Source organism: Stegodyphus dumicola, chromosome 5, assembly GCF_044657685.1.
Source record: "Stegodyphus dumicola isolate Sdum_Otavi_A_Nest chromosome 5, ASM4465768v1".
In the NCBI taxonomy this organism is placed as follows: Eukaryota; Metazoa; Arthropoda; class Arachnida; order Araneae; family Eresidae; genus Stegodyphus; species Stegodyphus dumicola.
Genome location: NC_140772.1, coordinates 13,921,214 through 13,944,919, shown reverse-complemented (window position 1 = coordinate 13,944,919; position 23,706 = coordinate 13,921,214). Strand labels below are relative to the sequence as shown.

Below are 23,706 nucleotides of genomic sequence, written 5' to 3'. Positions count from 1 at the left end.
TATGTACATGTTGTCATACAGCATGATGTCTAAAATGGAACAAGTTCTGTTGAGCTTAATTTTCCCACTGAATGGGGTAATCACAAATTAAGTCTTATTACTAGTAGGTTAAAGCCTTTCATGTAAAATACACTGTTTCTATTAAACGGTTTTAAAAACCTACACAAACATATCATATACGTTTTAAAAAATTAATGTAAGTTTTTAAAATGTTTTACGTTATTATGAGGATTCGGATTTTGACGAACTCCAAACCCATGAACAATACTAATAGAATTATTATATTTACAGTGGTTTAGCTAAAAGGGGAGTGTTTTGGCCTGGGTAGCATATTTTTGAGGCCATCATTTTTCATATAAAAGATATTAAATAGGACACATGGACTTTCAGAGCAGAAAAATGATTTTGATTTATTGGATTATAGCAAAGCTCACTTCAGTACCTAATAAAAGAGAGAGATGTCTGTGATGAAAGCTTAAAACAGATGACTGGCTCATATTCATTTTGTGATATGGGCACTTTCTTGTATCCACTTTATGAGTTATGTTATGCGTACAATTAACTACAAAAACACTCTTGTTATTTGGGATTTGACCCCAGTTGAAACTACCAGTATTTGGCCCTCTTATCAACTCAGATATTGGTGAAGAGAAGAAATAAGATGCAAATTATCCTACAAAATTGAATTGAAGACAAAATTGGCTTTACACTTGACAAAGTATTAAAAGAAGTAACTAAAAGATTTCAACAACTTCATGTTTTTTTTATGTCTTCCTTATTTCACAGAAATGTTATGAATAAATAATACTAATTAAATTATTGATGATGAAATGATGATTCCCCCCTCTAGCATATTAATGTATGTACAGTGTTTCTTTTACCTTTTTTAATTTGTTTTTAAATTCTGTTTTATGTAGATCAAAGAACAAACATACCACCAAAGTTTGCCGCACTTTATCCACTGAATATTTCTTCACAATTAAAAAAGTGGAGTCCAGTTGATTGGAAAGAAATTATGGTAAATTTTCATTGTAATAATTTAAAAAAAATGTGAAATATCAATCTGCGTCTTGACAAGAAGGGGGCTCAATATTAAAAAAATCAATTATATTTGAAATTTTTATATCGTTATTTATAATTCATGAATATTATCATAGGGAAATGGCTCAGTATTATTTCACTATTCTATTCAAAGTCAGACTCATTTTAAGAGACCAATGTTAATATGAATATCCAAATAAAAAATATTTATAGGTTATTTAAAATATACAAGAAGGAATTAATCCTCGGGAAAATGTTCTCATGAATAATAATGCTATGATTCTCAAACTTGTTAAAATCAAGTACCTGCTTAAAAACAAAAAACGCCCTAGAAGTCAAGCCACCTTCTTTTTTTTAATTGTTTTTTATTTATTTAAGTACAGAAATATTGCTGTGTACTACTTAGTATCATTTTCAAATAAATTATCAACTTTTTGTTAACAGTTTTAATTATTATTCATGTAGCAAATTAGAAATGTTGAGTGTTTATTAATTGGCATTATTTTCTTTTTTAGAACTATGTAAACTTTAAAGAGTTGCAGGAACTTAATGTTGTAAATGAAGATGCAATGGTTTTCAATGCAGAAATACAGCGCGGCTCTGGTATTTTTTTGCTTTTATTTATTTAAGCATTTCTTAAAAGATGCATCAAGCATAAAAATGGCATTTTTGCATAGAAATGAACTGAATATTCTGTATTTATCACTAATATTTTTTAATATTTCGTTTAGTAATTTCATTAGTATTCATTCCTTTTAATATTTAAATAAGGCAGCAAATTGTACTAAATTCTCATTTCTAATTAGTCCTCATTTTCTTTCTTTCTATGCTTTTTTTTAATGAGGTGGGGTGTTTCAGAGCTCTAGAAATATGTGCATGTGGAAGCACTTGCATACATTCTCGTCCGTTTTCGTTAAAAAATAATTTATGATATACCTTGTATATACATGTATTTTTTTACAAACAGGATTATTTAGTGAGAAATTACAATGGTATTATTTAAGAGTTTGATTAGATTTGGAGGAACATATTGAAGCTTGGCTGTAAATTTGGCATCATTTGGCAAAAAGCTGTCAAACTAATGTCTGTTGAACAGTTTTCAGTGATATTTGAAAATTCTCAAAAAGAATGTTTTCATTAAAAATATTTTTAAGGTATGATTTTTTTAGATTGAATGAGTCATTTAAAAAATTATCATATCAATGCTTCTTAATAATATTTTGCAACAAGTAAGATGCTTTAAAGTAGATGTGGCAGAATGCAGCCTTTTCAGTTGCTTAATTCAGCCCAATATAAAATTCTGTGCAAAAACATTTTCATTTCTTTCCAATCCGTTTGTGTACACAAACTATCAAAATCAACAGCATATGTGCACATATGTTGCAGTGTATATGTACATATATATGCATGACTATACTAGCAGTCAATCCAAGTTGAGAACAACTAGGTATGTTAGAAAGTATGTATATTCGTCAAAGAATATAGATCTATCATTTCTTGCCGCTTTAATTTGGAAGTTAAACAATGAACTATGGAAATTGTTGAAATAAAAAGGCTGATAAGAAATAGGATTTTAGGAAAAGAACATTTCACCTCTAAACTTTTATTTAAAATGAAACAATATACATGTCAATTGTTTGATGACTATTAGGAACTGATCCCCCTCTTTTTTTGTGTGTGTGTATTTGGCAGAATTGCAAATAGCCAGTACTTCTTTTCCTTCCTTTACTTCCAACCATACTTCTTTTCCTTCTAAGAATAGCACTAATATAACCATTTACCCTAGACCTAAAGAACTGAAAGCAATGCAGTATTAATGTTCATTAAAATATTGTAGTAATCACCTACAAGTGAGTTAGAATGTTATTTTAATGAAATAATCACAAATGAATATTTTAGATTTCAAGTCTCACATTAACATACAAGGTGGTCATAAAAGAAGCTTCCACTATATGAACCCCTAGCGGCTAATGCTCATCCAATCAAAATGAAATTTCAGATATTGTTATTTGAAGGTATGCCCTCAAGATGTAATGATTTAAAACAATAGCGCTTGTAAGAAATTTTATCTGGAAATATATTTTAATCACCAGTAGACTACATAAATGCTTCATGATGTATATTTCTTGTTCTTGGATCTGGCAGCACCAGTAGAATGTGAGTTGGAATTGAATAAACTTGAAGCTTGATTCATATGTTCTTCGCCTTTTGATTTTGCTGTGATTTGAATTGAATAATGCTTTTTGAACCATGAAAAAATGAAATCTTTTAGGTTGTATCAATTACATTATATTTTTGGTGCCCAACAGTTGCGCATGAACAGTCTTTTGGGGATTTCAGAATGCATGATAGAAACAGTTGCCATTGCACATGGTGTTCCATCATTCGTTATTCTATCCCTGTGAATTACAGAAAGTGCGTCAATGTACACTGCACAGTTTATAGCACGATAAAAAGAGGGGATATCTCCCCTTCTACTGGGTCGATTGACGAAATTCAAATTGCATTTTCCATGTCTCCAAAGCACGATTTAGGATATATATTAGATTTTTATATAGCTGTGTTCTAACATAGGTATTTTGACACAAAATTAGACTTCTTCTGAAATAACATAACAATTTTTTTCCATATTTCAATTCTTCGACTCAAATTGTGCCTAGATATTAAATTTTGTATTTTTTGGTGAGAAATTTAAAAATTTATGTTGGTGATCTTCCCCACAACATTACTGTGGAAATAGTACTGTGATTCTGAATGTCTAGGCCATGTAGAAACTATCCCAGTAACCCATAGCCTCTTTTACTTGTGAAACCCAAGATAAGCTACCTGTGTTTTATGAATTTAGTTATTTGACAACAGATCAGCCACATTCAGATTTAGTAGTTAGATTAGTAGGTTTTCTTTTTAGGGGCTGAAAATTAATCTTATCACCATCAACTATTATCCTGTTCTAGCTTTTTTCCCCTTCTAAAATTATTTCATGTCATTAAAAAAAATGTATCTTACTTCACCTGACAAGGAAAAGTGGAAGCTTATTGTATTAGTTATGCTATATGTGCAACTTCCAAGGAATCAGCACACACCAGAGTGCTGATTAATTTTGTACCATGTGCACACTTGCCATTTTATAGCTATGGAAGATATTGCTGTAACTTTAACATAAGGTCCTCTTTAAAAAATTACCAATACGTATGTGTAGGGTTTCTTTTATAAATCTCTAGAAAAGGGTTATCCAAAACTATAGAAGCATTAAAAAATAATAATAAATAAGCATTATATGCCTAATTTGATTCCCTCCCACTTGATATATCGTGATAGTCCCACTTGATATATCGTCGTTATAGGTAAGTGAATCAAATTCACTTACCTATAACGACATTAGCCATTTCTAAGGCCAGAAGTGGCGGTCATTTTATTGTGGGGTCATCTAATAAGCAGTCATCGTTATCCCCTATGAAGGGAGATAGACAATTTTACATCCATGCCTTCTTTGGGATTCAAACCCAGGCCCTTCGGTATTGCCGTCAGGCTCTCCTAAGCACTATACCGTCTGGGTGGCCCTTAATTTGATATAGGAAAGCACCTTTGGTATACAAAATTACTTGAATTCTTAAAGTAGAGGTATACTAGTTCTGAATGGTTGTAACGGGTATTTTAAACCCTTCTTTCATCAAAAATTGCTCTCATTTTTTTAAGAGATGTGGTGCAGACAAACTGGATTTCTTTCTATTTCCGACCACAGGCCACAGTGATGATACTTAAATCCAGTATTTGTGCAGGCTTCATCTTTATGTCTCCCAAATATTTTTGAACAACTTTGGTGAATGCGGGCTTTATCATTTTGAAAGATGCAGTTATAAGTAAAACCGTAGAAACAGTGTCTGTGTCATTAACTGGATGTGGTCGCTTAAAATGGTTACTACTATTATAGTCACTACTATTTATTCTTCTTTCTAAGGTGAAAATTGGACCTTCTGCAAACCACTGTAAGACTGTCTAAAGTATAGCTAAACTACAACCATATGTTATTGCATGAAGCAGACAGTCGGGATCATAAGTTTCTGTTTGTGTTCTCTGCACAATAAGCCTGTCCTAAGATGGGAAATATTGTCCAGGTTGACTGATCAGAAAACACTACTTATTTACATTAATCAACATTTTATACTTTATGTCCTGGCACTAGTTTGTATAATTTATTCATTTATAAAAAATAAGGTTTAAAGTAGCAACTTTGCTGTAAATATTATATGGTTCCTGTGTGTCAAAGCTAATTTTGTAAATACAAATTAAGTGCAGTAGTTTTTCACACAACAGTTCCCTCTGATGTCCTTCTTTCTGTATCAATAAATTTCATTTTGCTTCCATTGTGCATCTTACAGATGATATTTTGCCATGATTTCGGGCACCGAATCTCTTAGTGCCACCAGTTATTTTGAAACTTAGGTTGCAGAGGCACATGGTTATTTTTTATGGCCATTTTTAATGCACAAACTAATAATCTAACCTTTAGAACTCAATAAAGTCATTCATTTCTTCCCTACAAATTTTTACAAATTACAATCGAAGTTTGCAGTTTTACTCAATCTTGAAAATACTATGTAAAATAACTATGCCAAAAAATAATGTGATGTCTAATTTTACAGTTTTATTATGTAATTGGTAGAAATAAAAGTAATACTCTTTAAGCATGGTGTTTCCATTATTTTGCACAACCCTGAAGGGCTGTTCTCACTGGGGTTTATTTGAGCTTAACGGAGTCAGTTCCATGTGCCGACTAGATCTGCTATGCCTGCAGTTCAGATTTTTCAACTTGCTGCCATGTGGGAAAAAAGTGATTTTGGAGATGCATCGGCTGCATCAATCGTCTCCGTTAATTCCGATAAACCCCAGTGGGAATGATTCTTGCGTGTCATAGGAGACCAGATCTGGAAACCTGAGAAAGAGCACAACACATGGTCAGCTTGTGCAGTTCAACAGATCTAGCATTGAAAAATAGTTATGATCTGATATCGTATTGAATGTAACTTCAAGATTAACAATTCACTTCTTTCTATTATTGACAAAAATAAATAAATAAATAAATAATTGAATAACAAAATTATTTATTTGTTGCAAAATATTTGACATGTAACATTCTTCTTATTGTCTCATGGCAAAATTTCTTCACGTACAGAACAGCAGCTTCTAACAGTGCTACAAAATTAGCTTTAGAGATTTCTTAACACTATCCATTTGATAATTTTATAAAAATGGCCATGGTTTCATCACACAAAATGAATTTAAATTTAAGAAAGTAACATACGTCAATATGAAGTACATTTATCCAACATAAACATAAAGCAATAAAGGGAAATTTTATAGTAATAACAAACAGATAATATCCTAAAATTCAAAAGCTATTCAATAAGTAAATATTAAATCAAGTTACAAATAGCAAAATATAAATAATAACATAGCAACTAATTAAATGTTACATAAAATATGCGTGAAATATATGAATGTTAAATAAAATTTGCTGATTCAGTGCCTAATTAAGTTTGAGAGTTCAAAGGGATATGTCAGTTTCCTAGGTCTTTTAAACCCCCCTTTTTTAGTTTTTACCACTCATGACCATACCAACCTTTCAAAACTTGAATTATGCACCTGAAATCCCACAGGAACTTAAATTTTTTTGTTTCTTCAAATAAAGTTATGTCACCAATTTCAAGATTCCCTTTAATTTCAGGAATACTGAAGTAATGTGCATTTCATAATTTGAGAAAATACTGCTTTCTCTGTTCTCCTAAATCTGACTTAAGTGATATTGTTTTGGTTTGATTAAACTTTCTCCTTTTGAAGAATTCGGGATCTGTGCAAAGCTAAGTGGATATTCTGTTTCATATCAGAGAAAATTAGTTACTGTAAGTAGTTCGGGTTCATATCGGTTGTTATAAATGCATGTCAAATGTTGTCTGTTCATAATATTTTTACATTCCATGAGGGCAGTCAAATTCTTAAAAATTCAATTGAAGTCTTTATCTCTTTTTTCTTTTTAAAGGCTCTTTAATTCTGTTCATAAGGTGTTCATTTCCTACCCAGCATGGCTCAAGCTCCACAATAAATGTGTCTAGGTCAAGCCTTGTAAGAAAGCTTTGGAAGTCTTCTTCTCCTAATTATGCTGTAAAAATACTATAAATATTTTGCAAAATATGTAAATGTTTTTTTCGTAGCGTGAATAAAAGGTACGACAGTTAACTGTTTTTGAGATAAAATATCTGACAGCCAAAATGAATTTATTTGCAGACATATTGAAAATAAGTTTGAGATTTAACATATGTGTAATTGCACATGCAAACAATACAATATATGATTTCTGGTTGTCATTTCCAAAATTCATGTAACCAAGACCTATAAAGTAAATAAAAGTAACATAGAAAAGTGAAAGTTCTACAATTCTGTTTGTAGATAACTGAACTGACATTTGTTTCTATGGTTTTACTGCATATTTTCAATAAATTAGGTAGCTTCCTGTGAGAGTCTGCCTTTGGGAATGTAAAATTTCTGTTGTAGTTTTGCCAAGGTTGCAGCAACTCCTGTGTATAGAACATTTTTATATTCTTAGTTTACAATCAATTAAATAAATCTGGAATCTGTTTTAAGAAAGACTCCCCCCCCTTGTATATTTATTTTACTCCCATTTTCCCTTAATTCAAAGAATTTTATTTTTATTAAGAAAGTTTAGAGAAATAAATTTGTAAGTTTGACGTGCCCTGGTTTCATGTGAGAAGAAATCCACCTGTACTTTGCAAACACCAGATATTTCAACATTGTGATTTTCAGAAACTCTTAATGGGCCACTATTGCGAATTGTTTTTTAATTTGTGTGCAATAAAATGTTAGATCCATTTTACAGTTCTGAGAAATTTCATCACATTACTGAATTTCTTTTATGACTAATAGTTGTTCATCTCTTTTTACGGTAGCATCATAAACAGAATATCTAATTGTAGTGCACTAGTTCATCATTCTTTTTGTCAAAATTCTGTTGAATTGGGCAGTTAATGCATTGGTTTTGCAACCTTTTCTGGACTAACCACTGAAGTGAGCTGGTTTTCTGGGAGTTTATGTCTAAACTTCTGTTTAATAAATCTGCAAAGTTTTCCTTACTATTGCAGTATTTCCAACCATTGTAATTTATCATGGCTTAAATTTCTGCAACCCTTAGAGGTAAAGGGTTTCCAATTTCTTGACAATAATTTGATCTATTGTAATATGGTTTACAAATTTGCCCAAAAGTTTACAAATATGATTGAATATATTAGTTGTATCTATATACTACAGTAGAATTCCAGAAATACGCAAAGCTTGGGACCAGAGGTTGTGCGGATTTTAGGATTTTGTGGATTTCAAGACAGAAAAGATAAAGCATAATATTCGGACTAAAAGTGCGAAATGAATAAGGCGTATTAGATACATTTAATTAAATTATTATATACATTATTGCGATAATTTATTATATGCATTAAATTATTGTTACGTATATAAATTGATTATATTATTCATTGTATTATATGTACACAGCATCGAGGTTTGCCGATTTTGCCTCATGCAAAGATTTCCAGTGTTAGAATCACTGTTGCTGTAAACTTTCAACAGCTTTTCTTTATTTTTCCATATATCGTACACAATCATATCGCAATTCCATACCATTCTGCTAAAAAAAAGATGCAAATCTTTTGCACTTTTTGCATTACCGTCAATGCAACGTGTTTACGTTTTTCAATGTTGCAAGCAGTAAAATCACGAGTGCGTTTCTTATCTGTTATTGTATTAAAAAGGACTGAAATTAAAAATATTCTTAATTTATCCACAAAATATCCGGATAAAAAAAAAGGCAGCACTAAACAATCTCGTGAAATAAAATAACAAAGCCCAGAAAATACAACAATATGAATCGTGAATTTGAACAAAGAGTTGAGTGAATCGTCTGCTTTTTTACCTCGATGCAGATGAGAGGGGGAAAAAACTTGTTTATTTTATCTTATTTTTTTACTTTTTTATATCAATAATTTGGTATTTCCATTTTGACTCATTATTATTGGGTAATTATGACGTCATTTATTCGGTAAGTATTTTTTCTTCGATATTTCGTACTCAATGTTGCGGTTTCTGGAACCCATAAACTGAATGTTTATATTCTGAGAGGCAACGTGGATTTCAGGAGTTGGCGAATTTTCGGTATTTGACTGTATAATTATATTAGCACAACAACAACAATTTTCAAATTCTAGCTGCTGTGATTGCTTCAGTGTATTCTGAATGGGGAAATGTTATACTTTTAAGAGGAGCTATTCTATGTTTCAATAAAATTAAACTTGTTTTAATTTTTCCAGCCTTGTAATATATCTAAAATATGTTGCACTTTCATATGCATTATTGCTTGCATCTCAAAATGTCACTATTTAACTTACCAGTGTTTTGAAAACATTTTCTTTGAGTCGATAATGTTTGTAATGAACTTGTTTCTTAAATTTGGTCTTGAAATTGTTTGGGACCTGTTCAGACAATCAAGATCTTTTATCCCTATTTATTTGTGGTTTCAATTATGATCATAAATGTGACTACGAATCCAACTGAATTATAAATTTTAAATGTGATTTGCAACACTGTTCTTTAGTGTATTTAAAATTATCACAGTTAACCAAAGGGGTCGGTAATGTGGTGTCTCTACAAAGCAGACTGAAAATGTCAGTTGGTCAAATGTCTGAATTATAAATTTTAGATATTTAAACAATAAACATTCATAATTGCAACAAATAATTTTAGTAAAATTTCTAATTTTTACAATTGTATGAATTTGATTCCACATACAGTGAACTATTTTATGCTCACATTGTCCGCGTATACTCTGCCGAACAACAGTATGTTATGCTTTATATCCCTAATCTTTGTTCATACGTGAATTTCTCTTTTCATTCCATAAATTTTATATTTCAAATAATAAGCAAAGTATGCATTTTTCTCTTAAGATCAAAAGGTAATGAAAAGATACAGACAACAGTGCTTTTTAATCGTACTAAGGAAGTAATGTCCCTTCAGTTGATTGTGCATTCACAACTTATTTCAGTTGCGATAACTCCTATCTTCAAATTCTAATTTGAATTAAATTCACAGCAATTCATACTCACATGCTTTAATACAGTAACTATATCAATTGAACAGCTTGTATGCATTTTCTACTGTGTAGGCACAAAAATATAAATCATCAACATTTAAAGATGAATTTGGCACTCATAACTTTCACATATAACATTCTTTACATTTTCTCGTGGTATAAAATTTCTTCATATACAGAAGAGGTTAAGGGCGATATGTTTCCAAGAAATACAAGACATTAATTAGAATGTATTGAAAATAATATTTATTTTTGCTTGAAGGTCTTCTGAATGTCTGTTCTGTAAATTTATATTATGGTATTATTCTATTTATATGTCACAGTAATTTAATTTTATGTGATGTTAGAAAAATTTAATGTTTTTCAGTTTACTTTGGTTTATAAATATAATTAATTTTTACCCAAATAATGCTTATCAAAATACTTCTGTGTGGTGATGTTTTGAAGGTTAATTTGTTTTAAATTTATTTTACAGCTATATTATTAGTTACAGTGACCATACCACCTGATTATCCTGTAAAAACACCTGTTTTTCTACTTCAATTGAATTGGAAAGGTTGTTATACTGCAGTTTCTAGTTTGGCTTTAAGGGTAAGTGCTTTTTATTCACTGTCGTGTCTTTTATTATATTTTAAATCTTTCTTCAACATATTGGCAGTCTGAAGTTGATAAAACCTAGTCATTATATTATTTTTTATTTAATAATGTTAAAATAATTCTGGAGAGGGGGGGGCATTTTTAGCAAAGATGGTAATGGTGATATAAACCTTGCATTTCTGCTTTTTGATAGTTGTATCTTTCAAAACATAAATTTCTTTCTTATATTTTGATACATTTTTACCTTTCAAAAAAAGATTTCTTTCAAAATGTAATCACTCATACAGTCAACTCCCAGTTTACCAGGAGTGATATTCATGCTTAACTCCAAAATTACAGTTAAAACAAATAAATTACTCGTGTGATAATTAATAGGAAAATACTATTAACCATTATCTGTATTTTGAAGAAATTTAATCTGGAGAATTAGTTTAGTTAGTTAGACAAATTAAAAACAAAAAGAACATGTTTGTGTACATGAACATGAACAGAAGAATAATGAATAGAAATGAAGACTTCTGGTTATAAATAACATTACAGAAAAATACTTGCTAAAGAATTTATTAAAAGATGATCAGAATTTTAATGGGAATATATGTGAAACAAAATGTTAATGGTTGTACACTTGATTTGTTTTTATGATCGAGTAATTTACTTTTCATGGATGATTTTACAATGTTTATGTATTTAGAATTATGTACAATTAAATTACATAAAAATAACTCCCAAATACTAAGACATCTTCTCTACACTGCTATTAACTTGCAAATGAATTATTATTATTTTCTTTTTGTATATTCCATAAACAGTTTTGGTTTAACTGATGGTTTGTACAATAATTTTTCCATCATTGCACAATAATAACTTTTTTTTATAAATTTAATAACTTTTTTAGACAAGATTAATTCACCTGTTCTAAATTGAGAACCAACTGTGTGTATAACTAAATTTTGCCGTTAATAAGATTGTGATGCATAAAATGATATTATGTAGGACAGGGATGTCAAACTCATAGGTACACTTGGGCCAAACAAACAAGATTTAACTTTAGGCGGGCCACACACACACACACACACACACACACAAAAAAAAAAAAAAAAAAAAAAAAAAAAAAATCAATATTCATAGAAACGTAGATTTATTTTGAATAATACAATAATAAACATGTATATATATTTATATAGAAAAGAAAAAGAAAATTTTAATGTTTACGTCCTGATACTTGACATCTCTTCTCTGCTATTATCTTTCCTATTTTGGGAGAAATTTTGTTTGCAGTGATAACTTTCAACGCTGATCCAAGGTGAGCATCGTTAATACGGTTTCTAATAGGAGACTTATTACCTTTCATGACTGAAAATAACTGCTCGCACCGATAAGTGCTACCAAACATGGAAATAATTTCATATGCAAATTTTCGAGTATTTTCAAACCTGGCTGGTAAATATTTGTAAAATTCAGGCACGCCCACTTCAATGAATTTTGCTTTCAAATTTGAGTTGCATTGAATCTCGATCACCTCCATTTGCATATGGCTGGGTACTGAGTCAATACTTATTGAGAAAATCGAAGAAAACAAAAAACAAAAAAAATGTCTTCGAGGGAACTAAAATCATTAAACCTCGTTTCAAATTCAGTTGTTAAATTTGCAATTTTTTCTGTGTATTTTTGGTACGAACAAGTATCATCTAAACTTGATTTGTTCATGCTGCACGTCGGGAAGTGCGTCAAATCTTCATTTTTAAGTTGTTTTTCCCAAAGAACTAGTTGACATTTGAATACTTTAATTATGTCGTACATGTTCGTAATGATATGATCTTTTCCTTGTAACAATAAATTTAAATCAGTTAAGTGTTTGGTTATATCAACCAAGAAAGATAAATCTTGCATCCATATTGGATCGTAAAACAAAACTTACGTCTTGATTTTTCGTTTTTAAAAACTGACATATTTCTTCTTTCAAATCCTAGAATCATTTGAGAATCTTGGAGCAAGATAACCAATGTACCTCGGTATAGTAGGACAAACCCGAATATTCACTATCTAACTCACTTAAGAAAGCAGTGAATTGACGCTGATTTAAACCTCGAGATCTTATAAAATTTATAACTTTTTTTATATATGACAAAACATTCTTCATATTTATTACTTTCGTGCATAAAACTTCTTGATGTATAATACAATGAATATGATGAATGTTTGAACCGTGAATTTCACTAAGTTTTTTTCTTAGTAATGCTATGAAGCCCTTGTTTTTCCCGGTCATTGATGGAGCGCCATCTGTAGCTACAGAATTTAATTTTTCCAAAGGTAAATTGTATTTCTGGAGAAGTCCAAAAACACAAGTAAATATATCTTCTCTTGTGGTAGTACCAGGCATCGGTATTAGTTCCAGTAATTCCTCAAAAATGTTAAAATTCTTGTCACGAGAATGAAGAAACACTGCTAATATTTGCCACTAATGTCCGTGCTCTCGTCACAGGCAATGGAGAAACTTTCGAAACTAGATGATTTTGCTTTGATCTGATCATTTAAATTCGCGGCTAAATCAGTAACTCTTTCCGCAACTGTATTTCGAGACAATGAAATTGATTGAAAAGCCTTCACATTTCCAGGACAAACAATTTCTCCAGCTTTCATTAGGCATTCCTTGATGAAATCACCGTCAGTAAAAGGCTTCGAATGTTTAGCTATCAACTCGGACAAGACGTAGCTTGCATGTAACCGCCGCTTCACTTTCTTGCAATACTTTACTAAACATGGACTGTTGCTTTTTCACTCCTAACTTGAGCTCTTTCAACTTTTCTTCTGTCATTAATCCTATGTAATTGTTCTATTTCGATTTGTGTTGTTCGTGATGACGTTTAATATTATATAACTTTGATACATTAATAATATTATTACATATCAAGCAGATTATTTAATGTTTTATTTCACAGCAAAAATATTCTAATTCCCATTTTACTTGGAATATTCTATGTTCATCAGCGATTTTTCGTTTAATTTTACTACCACTTGGTTTTGATATAGACATACTGAATACAAAGGGCTGGAAAAAACACGGTTAACGTTAAAAAGTTAACAAAAATTTATTCTTTTCACAAGAGATAAATGAAAATGCTGAAATATTTCTTCAAAAATATTCTAACAATATCACAAAATGTCAAACGTTTAGCAAAAATCAATTCAAAACAGAGAAACTAATTCTATCTCACAGCGAAATCGCTACAAATCAATCACAGCATTTAGTAAACAAACAGTTCGCTAGAGCTACAGCTACTACTGAGATGAGTTGTTTGTTCTCGGCTTTTATAAGCTTTATAATTCATTTCTCGAATATACTGGAAACATCTATAAATATCTGGATTTTTGTGGATGGCAAAAGCAATTACGAGATATTTATTTATTAGGTATTAAATGCACGCACTGTTCTATTTTTAACCTTCCAACGCAGCTGTCTTTTCAAAAATCGTCTGCATTGCTAAGGCAACATGAAGCAAATCTAATTACAATTCTAAATAAAAAAAACTAAATAAATAAATAACTATGAAATCCGTAACATTATGATTTAAGTAATAATTAATGCACCAATATATCGTACAAAACTATGATTGGAAAACTGAAGCCATGAGTTCGGCCACATTCGGCAATCGGGGGATGCGTACAAGTTCTGAGTGCACATGTGCCCCAAAAGCCGAAGGTAGCTGAACGCAAGCTACTCACACGCATTTGTAATTTAAGTAGTGTGTGTGTCAGCTCGCTGTGAGTAATCTAACAACACTGAATAAATTATCGTTAATTACTTAGCAGTAAACATTTCATTTTTTTCTTCGTCGATATGTTATTTTATTATTATATATTATTATTTGCCGGGCCGCAAAAATATTTGTTGTGGGCCGCGAGTTTGACATCCTTGATGTAGGAGGTTGTTCCCTGTGCCATTAAGACCTTGCCATTGATTGTTACTACAGTACAAAGTCCGAGATCCGGATGTCTATTATCAGCAATGATCTAAAATCTGGACCCTACAGCCAAAACTTTTTTTTAAATGCTTTAGGCATGCACATTTTCCCCCCCCTTCCCCGGTAAGAAAACATCTGGATAATCCCAATTCTTAATTTCACTAAATAAAGGCAGTAATAAAATACCCTTGTTAATGAAGAAATGATAACTTTAGCATAAATTTGTGTGATCAATAATTTAGCTCCGTAGCTGTGTATCTGCTTGGTATACGTCTCAAACCAAACATTCTACATAGAAATACTAATATTTTATATCCCTGACACCATCCTGGCGAATCATAATTTATTATATTTTGCTTTCATCACCGTATGCTTATCAACACATGACAACTTATGCAGTGATGGCTAAACAATTTTTTTTTTTTTTTATATTAGTAATTGAATAACAAAGAATTTGGAAACCTTTTATGTTGACATTACGCTTGGCGATGATTACAGATTTAAGTTAAAATGTGCTAAATGTTGACAAGGAAAAGTATAACAAAAATTGCTTTCAATATGCTAAGAATTAATTTTGTTAATGAGATTCATAGGCCAAAAGATTACATTTAGTGCTATTAGAATTAATAAGAAATTTTTTTATTCACGTAAACCCAGAACCGGCGCCAGAGCTCATATGGCCACATTGGGCAGCAGATTTTAGGGAAGACAAAATTTTTAGAATTTAGGGAAGACACTGGGACTCAAAATTAAGGGGCAACAAAAATTTAGATTTTAGGGGGAGCTTGGTAGCAAAATTTAGGTTCCGCAGCGACTGCATCAGGCAGCAAAATATTGTAGCACCGGCCCTCAGTAAGCTTAAGTATTTGTGGGAATTTACTTATTTAGGACTCTACTTATTTAGGACTTTACTTATTAGAATTAGACGTAAGTCTAATAAATAACTATATTAATACAATTTGGGCTTAGCTGTGTAATAGAAGCAAATAGAAGGTGCATAATAGAAGCAAGGCAAAATTTAACGGAACATTTCATCGCCATGCTACATAGCCAATCACGTATAGCTTACGCTGTTAAGCTAGGCTAAAATTACACTTTCCCGATTCCAAAGAATTTCAGTTAATATAGCAGATTTTGCTGCTCCTTAACTTTCTGATTTGATCCACCTTATAATTTTTTGCAGGCTGTTATAATTACAGCAATTTTATGAAAACTAAAGTTTGAACTTTCGATTATGTCGCGAGGAGTTTCTAATTCTGGAGCTGCAGCAGGATCTAGAAAGCAAAAGCATGTTTTGATGTCTATTAAACAAAAAGTGGAATTGCTGCAAGCAAAAGTAGATATGAGTATATCTGTCTCAAAATTATGTGAAGAGTATGGCATTGGAAAGTCAACTGCATATAACATAACAGAAAAAGGACTTTATGAATTTTTTTGTGGATTCCGACACTTCACTCGCAATGAATAACAGAAAAATTATTCGCTGTGCTAAAAGTGGTGATTGAATGCTCAGACAGAGATGCCATTCACGGGTCCAATGCTAATAGCTCAAGCCAAAATATTTCATGAAGAAATGAACTTAGAGACTGAGTGCACATATTCGATAGACTGGTTAACCAAACTGTAAAATAGCCATGGTATAATACAATTAAAAATTTCAGATAAAAAAGCTTCAGCTGATACTGAAGCTGTTGAACTATTTCCAAATGAATTCATTGAACTCATTAATAGTGAAACGTTATCTCTAGGACAAATTTACAACTCTGATGAAACTGGTCTTTTTTGGCAATATGAAATACCTTGGCAACCTCTACAGAAAAGGCTCCAACTAGTATCAAAGATTGCAAAGCTAGACTAATAATTTTAGCAGGCGCAAATGCTGCAGGACCACACAAGTGTAAGCTTTTCGTAATCCACGACCTCGAGCAATTAAAGGTGGTAATGTATCGTGCAAATGGTAATATAATGGAAATATATCGTGCAAATAAAAGAGCACGAAGGACACAAGCATTAATGTATGTTTGAAAATCATTTCATACCCGAGGCTTGTCAAAATTTGAATTCGGTTGGTTTACTTGATGATGCAAAAATTGTCCTGATTGTAGATAACTGTTCGGCTCATATTTCGTTTAAAGTTTTAATGAAGGATAATGTATCTGTGTTATTCTTTCCTCCAAACTGTATGTCCATCATTCAGCCTATGGATATTAGAACAGTGTGCACGCTGAAGTTCAAATATAAAGTTGCATTTTTAAAATCCATGTTGAATTTCTTGAATAATTCTATTCAAAAATTTTTGAAGTATTTTAACATAAAACCTGCTGAGTGGAGTATTGCAAGATTGTGGGAGGATGTGCCTCCAGATACTTTAAAAAATGCTTGGCATAGTTTATGGCCAGCTACCATATTTCGTGGTGAGGATAATGAAGATGATAGTCGCGAATTTGAAGGCTTTCGGATATCGCAAACCACAGGTTAAGTTTTCCAGTTAATGGATTTTGCAGAGAAATGTGGAGAAGCGGAAATAAATGAAAATAATATAACAAAGTTTTTAATTGCGATGACAATGTTCCAACCATCAGTCAGTTAATGGATGGCGAAATCTGCAGTATGGTTTTAGTTCCAGAAAATACCGATAGTGAAGAAAGTGACAGGGAGGTTATTGAAAATGAAAAAATTTTGATTGACAAGTTAGTCGGAATTCTCGAAACAGCAACTTCAGGACTTGAACAGGGGAATTTTGTAACTAAACAAGAGATTCTGTCTATCTATAGAATTGAAGAGAAAGTAGCACAAAAAAACGAAGCAACTTAAATCATTTACATTCAAAGAAATGTTTAATAAAGTAAACAAATAAATATTAAGCTTTTTTTGATAAATTTTGATACCCTTTAGATCATAAATGCTTCATTATTTCATAAATCACAATTTCATATTTTTAATTTTATAATTTCCAGCATCGCCGAAGTCCCGACAAGTCCGGATCTCAGACTTTGTACTGTATAATGTATTACTATTATTTAGATTATTTCAGTGGAAAACATAGTTCATTTCATATCGTACTCATATTAGAAAAATAATATAAAGAAGTTCTAAAGTAAAGAGAAAACAGTTTTTGTTTCATTCAAGAAATTACTTTACAAAAGCTAGTACAGTCAAAAGTCATTAATTCGGACACCCATAATCCGGAATGATCTATAATCCGGACCTCAAAGCTAAAAACTTTCTGCGCATGCGCCGCGTTGGCACATGCGCACAGGCGTTTTACGCGTGCGCATAAGACCTTGACTACTGCGCATATGTGTGTGCGCAAGCGCAGAATACGTTTTCGCCTGCGCGTTTAGTGTATAACGGACGGTGTAAGCTAAAATTATCTAATTATCTATTTCAGTTAATGTTAATGATTGCATTGTTCCTTAATCTTCGAATTGGATCGCGCTTATTATTTTTTGCAGACTGTAAGAGCAATTTTATAAAAGTAAACTTGAACTTTCGATTATGTCAAATAGAATTTCCGATGCTGGAACTTCCAAAGGATCTACAAAACGAAAATATGTTTCGATGTCCAACAAACAGAAAGTGGAATTGCTGCAAAAAATGGATAAAGACATGAAGAATGTGACAGAGAGGTTAGTGAAAACGAAAAAATTTCGATTGACAAGTTAGTCGGTATTCTCGGCACAGCAACTAACGGGACTTGAACAGCGGAACTTTGTAACTGAACAAGAAATTATGTCAGTTTATAGAATTAAAGAGAAAGTATTATCACATAAAACGAAACAACTTACATTGAAAGAAATGTTTAATAAAGTAAACAAATAAATATTAAGCTTTTTTTTTTTTGTAAATTTTGATACCCTTTACATCATAATTGTTCTTTATTTCATAAATTACGGTTTCATATTTTTAATTTTAGAATTTCTGCATGCCATCTTACGAAATTTAAACTGATGATCTATAATCCGGAATCGCCGAAGTCCCGACGAGTCCGGATTAACGACTTTTGACTGTATTAAATGTTTAATATTTAGCAATTTATGAAAATAACAGCTTTTAATTTTTTAGGGGAGGGACATTCTTTAACATTGGCCATTAAACAATAAGAAATGGAGTAAAATTCTATTAAGTTGTTGTTAAATGTTAATAAGATCGAAATGAAATGTAGATTAAGTTGAAGGAATTTTTAACCTGTGATTTATGATGACTTTTGGTAAAGTTTGACTCAGCAATAGTGTGTTGATCCAATTATTTCAATATTTGATGATAAAGTTCTCAGTATGAGTCCTGAGAAGGTATGGATTTTAATACTGGTCTGAGAAGCATTAAAGGGTCATTGAAAAGTAAAAGTGAGCAGTAAGAACACAGTTAGAAATTCTGCTTTTCTAATTTTTTTTTAAAGAAACATTTAAATATTCACCTAATTTCACAAATATTATAATCATGCATCTGTACAAGAATTATACCAAATTATATCAGTTTATCCTTCATAGAGTTTGGTTTAATTTAGATGTAGTTTTCATTTTTCTTTTCTAAAGGATCAGAACTCGCAAACTGTCAGTTTAATTCCCTGCTCCAAGGAACTATAATTAATAATTTAATGCAGTGCAAGTGCAATAAATACCTAAATTTTTTTAATGCATTTTCAGTGTTTTTTTACATGTTACATTCAAAGTACATCCACATCTTTTCTGCAAAGATAGGAGGAGCTGAGCAAATAAACTTGAGAAAAAAGGACAAAGGAAATTATGATGCAAAGCATTAAATTGCAACTTTTTAAAAAATTCTGCTGTGGGTGTAGAGTCTAAATAATGAAGATCAACGTAGAACTACTGCGGTGTCAAAATGCATGATGTTGTGCAGCAAATGACCACTTCAGATTCTCACATCATGTATGAAGAAATTGAGGCATTTTTTAGCATTTATAAAGCTTAAGGGTATTCAGTTTTGCATGATTATTTTAAATCCACACAATTCAACTGAAAATTGATAAAGATACTCATGTTAACTATTGCATGGAAAATTTCAAATGTTGTCTTTGGCATTAAAGCAAGTGATAAAATATAGATATATCCTACAAACCTGAAATGTCTTCGGTCTGGGTCTATTAAAAATGAACCAAATACTATGAAAATTGTTTTCGCATAAAGTGCTTAAAAAATAAAATGGGATCTCCCCCCCCCTCTTTTTTTTTTTTAATCTGACTGTGCTTGAATTGTTTCTTTAAGCAATCGCAAAACAGAAAAGGCAGATTGGTATACAACAGTTTGTTTTTTCAATAAAGTAACTAAACTCCACAAAAAAAGTGCAAAGCATTGCATTAGTCAAATAAACTGTATTTCAATCTATCAGTTATTTGAAGCACTAAAAAATTGATCTGATGAATTATTGTTCTTTTTCCCTGATTAAACATTTCGCAGTGTTTTATTGTTCCCAACAACAAAGTATAAATCACATGATCACTGATTTTACAGCCCAGAAAAGTAATGGAATTTCATAAATAATGGATTTCTGCTATACTATTTCTAAATAGATTAAATGTTTTGAAAATGGTGTATTCAAATAAAAAATAATACTAATGCAGAAAATGAATAGTTAGAAAGCAACAAAATAACTTAATTTCATACAAAAATGTTTTTATATTATTTTCTTAAAACTTTTGCACTGGCTAATATATGCAAATAATAAATTTATATCAGAAATACTAGCTGTTAATGGATCGTAGTATCGAAACATAATAGAAATTGAATAGAATATATATTATATTGTACAGTAAGACCCCTCTTAACGCGGGGGATACGTTCCATCGAAGTAGAGCGTAATGCGAGACAGCGCTAAGCGAGGCTATCTTAACATGTAAATAATGGGGTTAGGGGAAGATGGATAAAAAATGGTTAGGCATTAAATTTAATGTTGTTTTTTTAATAAAAATAAAATCAAACATTTATTTCTTACAAAAATAAAAACAATATAAACGCATATACTTTTAATTCTCAGTCAGATCATTCAGTCTATTCTGGGTTTCCAATTTTCTGCCTTTTTGTCAAGAAGGCATTATGATAGATTGGTTTAATGGCATATTGCGTTCAATTTCGTCGTCAATCCATATAGACAGTCGTTTTTCCATTTCCTCTATAATGTTATTTCTAGGACGGGTAATTCTAGTTGCAGAGCTTGACGTAGTTGCAGTTGCCGATGACAGTATTTTTTCTTTATTCTTAAGAATTGTCCTTATTGTTGAAGTTGCCAAAATCAATGCAGCACTAATTTGAGATTGACGTTCACCAGAATCTAATCTTCTAATCACTTGCATTTGAGTTTCCAGTGAAATGCTTTTTCTGGTTGCTTTCTTTTCTTGTTTTTTTATTATCACCCATGATAAAAACTAAAGATCATAATATTTGTCACTGTATTAATCGTTATAGTATTATACAAATTTAAACTTACAATAATGTCAACAAATGTTTCAAATGATAAAAATACGTCCACAAAGCAAGAAACACAACTACACTGTTTCGGATATGTTATTTGGAAACCTAGCGCTGCACACAATTTCGGAGAATCCCCGGGTTGAAATAAAAGAGCGCTAAACCGAAACAGCGTTAAGCGGGGTCTTACTGTATTCAATTTCTAACTTAAAATGTTTGCAACTAAGGTAATGGAACTGTGATTTCATACCAATATTATCTTAAGCATCACTGTCAGATATTGTCTGGTTATTGTGTTTGTGATCATAAATAATTAAAAGGTATGAGTTATCAATAAAACATTAATCATCTGATGATAACTTAGAACTAAATCTTTTGGACCACTGAACTCTGTTTATCACAAGTGATTTTTTGCTTTGCTTTTATGTAATATTTTTGTAGGCAATTTTGTTTTGCATTTAAAGAAACAGTAGTGGTTTATATTGATGATTTTAAAAATAGATAATTTCTTAGTTATTTAAGTTCAAATCTAGAATTTGTTAATTGTATATTAATGTTAATTTTCATTTTATTCTCATGTTTATGCTATACTGTGCCAGTCAGTATATAATGTGTTCCTTTTATTCAGTATGAATTTTTCTTTTTTCAAATTTTATTCTAAAGTATTTAAATTTTCTCTCAAAGTGATTATTAATCATTTATAGAAATTAGCATGGCTAATTAGAAATATAAAATATTTTTATGAAATTCCACTAGCTGGACTTATTAAAACCGTTATATATTTTTTCTTTTTATGATAACTATTTTAGGTGACTGAGCATGCAAATAACTAATCTTAAAAACATTTACCATTTAATTGCAGCTTGAATTCATTTTTATAAATACAGCTAAGATTGGAATATTTATTTTTATATAGGAGCTAGAGGAGGAAATTAATGTTCATTTTATAGAGACTTTGCCTGAGGAATATCAGGAAAATCTGTTGATTTGTCAAATGTATCATTTAATAGTTTGCTTTGATGTCTTCCTTGAGACAGAATATTCTGGTGATTCATTTGAGGGACCACCTGAATTTATGCGAGAAAAAGTTGTAGCTAGGTCTGCCAGGTAAGCATTATATGTTAATCCACACTTTAAAAAATATTCATAGAATTATTATAAACTATTCCTTTTTTTTTTTTTTTTTTTTTTTTTCATTTTGACATTTATGTATTTTGTAATTGTATATAACTCAGTGTCATATTTTTTTAACCTCGGGTGAATATATTGATCATTAAATGCATAAATTGACTTCTATTATTTCTGTCTTTAGTTTACTAGTTAATAAGAATTTGCCACTGTAGGCTTCTGCATTTTCTCCCCCTATTATAAGGTCCAGCAATGGCACAGTGGTGAAGTCCCTGGACACTGGTTGTTTGACCTGGGTTCAGTTCGAGATGATTTTGCTGGCTACATAAGCGTTTTCATGATTTTCATTGTGTGTGTTACAGGAATATGAGCCAGCTTCCTTTAGAAAATCCTTTACAAAGGCATCGTCTCTCATTTGGCAACTAGCCCTTGCATGCTTTGCTATAATCAAACAAAATCCCATAACACAAGAAATATGATTTTTTAAAGTCTAGTAAACACTGTAAATTAATGTTTAATTACATCAGTTTAGTTATTAGAATGTGGGGCTATTTGAATTGTAAGTGAATATAGCCAAATTTAACTTTAAATGGGTAATCTGGGTTAATAATAAGTATTAAATCAAGTATGTAGTTTTCTGAAAATATAACTGTCAGATATAAATTTAAAGCTAACTATATGCACATACTGCATGAACAATTTATATAAATTATATAACCTGTAGTTTAAATACAGTTGATGGCATAAAAATTCTGATAATATATTCTGTAATGAAAGTTCCCCCCCCCTCAAATTTCTTATTCATATGCTGCTGACTTTCTGGATAATCTTGCCTAACAACATTTTTCATGTTTTCTGGTTGATTTTGTGTTAAGTAATTGTTTTATTGTTGATGTCTTTTATTATAATTGTAGAAGTTTTGTGCAATACACCATATTATTAAAAATTACTATAATTATTGACGACAGATTCTGAAAGTTAGTGAAGATTAAATTCAATGAAAAGGATTACCTGTAATTTAAAAAAAGAAAAGAAAAATAAATAAATTGTATCTGTTAACGTGTTCTTGAAAATCTTCTGCAGCTTTAATTACATTTGATTTTTATTTATTTTTAATGCACAATTGTAATTTTATAAAGCTTATTTTGAGTTGCACACAAACAAAAAATTTTTAATTACTGACGTTCTTTTCAGGGGACGAAGTCACAGCAGACCGTACAAATGTGTGTCAAGCCAAGGAATATTTACTTTTAGATAATAAGCATAATACTCATTTATTCTTAGTCAATTTATTGATTATTCATTATTATTTATGTTGGGGGAAAAACTTTTATAACTTCATTTATGTGTATTTTGTAATTATTTTGAAAATAAATTGTTATTCTGATATAGATAAAAA

The 23,706-nt window shown here is 30.8% G+C and overlaps 1 protein-coding gene across 1 annotated transcript in view; it reads left to right on the top strand.

Annotated features, from left to right (window-relative positions):
* Positions 1–23,706, top strand: part of thoc5 (THO complex subunit 5) — a 93,773-nt gene extending 70,067 nt beyond the window's left edge. The window contains exons 15-19 of the mRNA XM_035372280.2: positions 918–1,018; positions 1,557–1,644; positions 10,671–10,786; positions 22,096–22,286; positions 23,502–23,706. Coding sequence (XP_035228171.1) covers positions 918–1,018; positions 1,557–1,644; positions 10,671–10,786; positions 22,096–22,286; positions 23,502–23,565 — 560 coding nt within the window. The 3' untranslated portion in view covers positions 23,566–23,706. The remainder of the gene's footprint in view (positions 1–917; positions 1,019–1,556; positions 1,645–10,670; positions 10,787–22,095; positions 22,287–23,501) is intronic.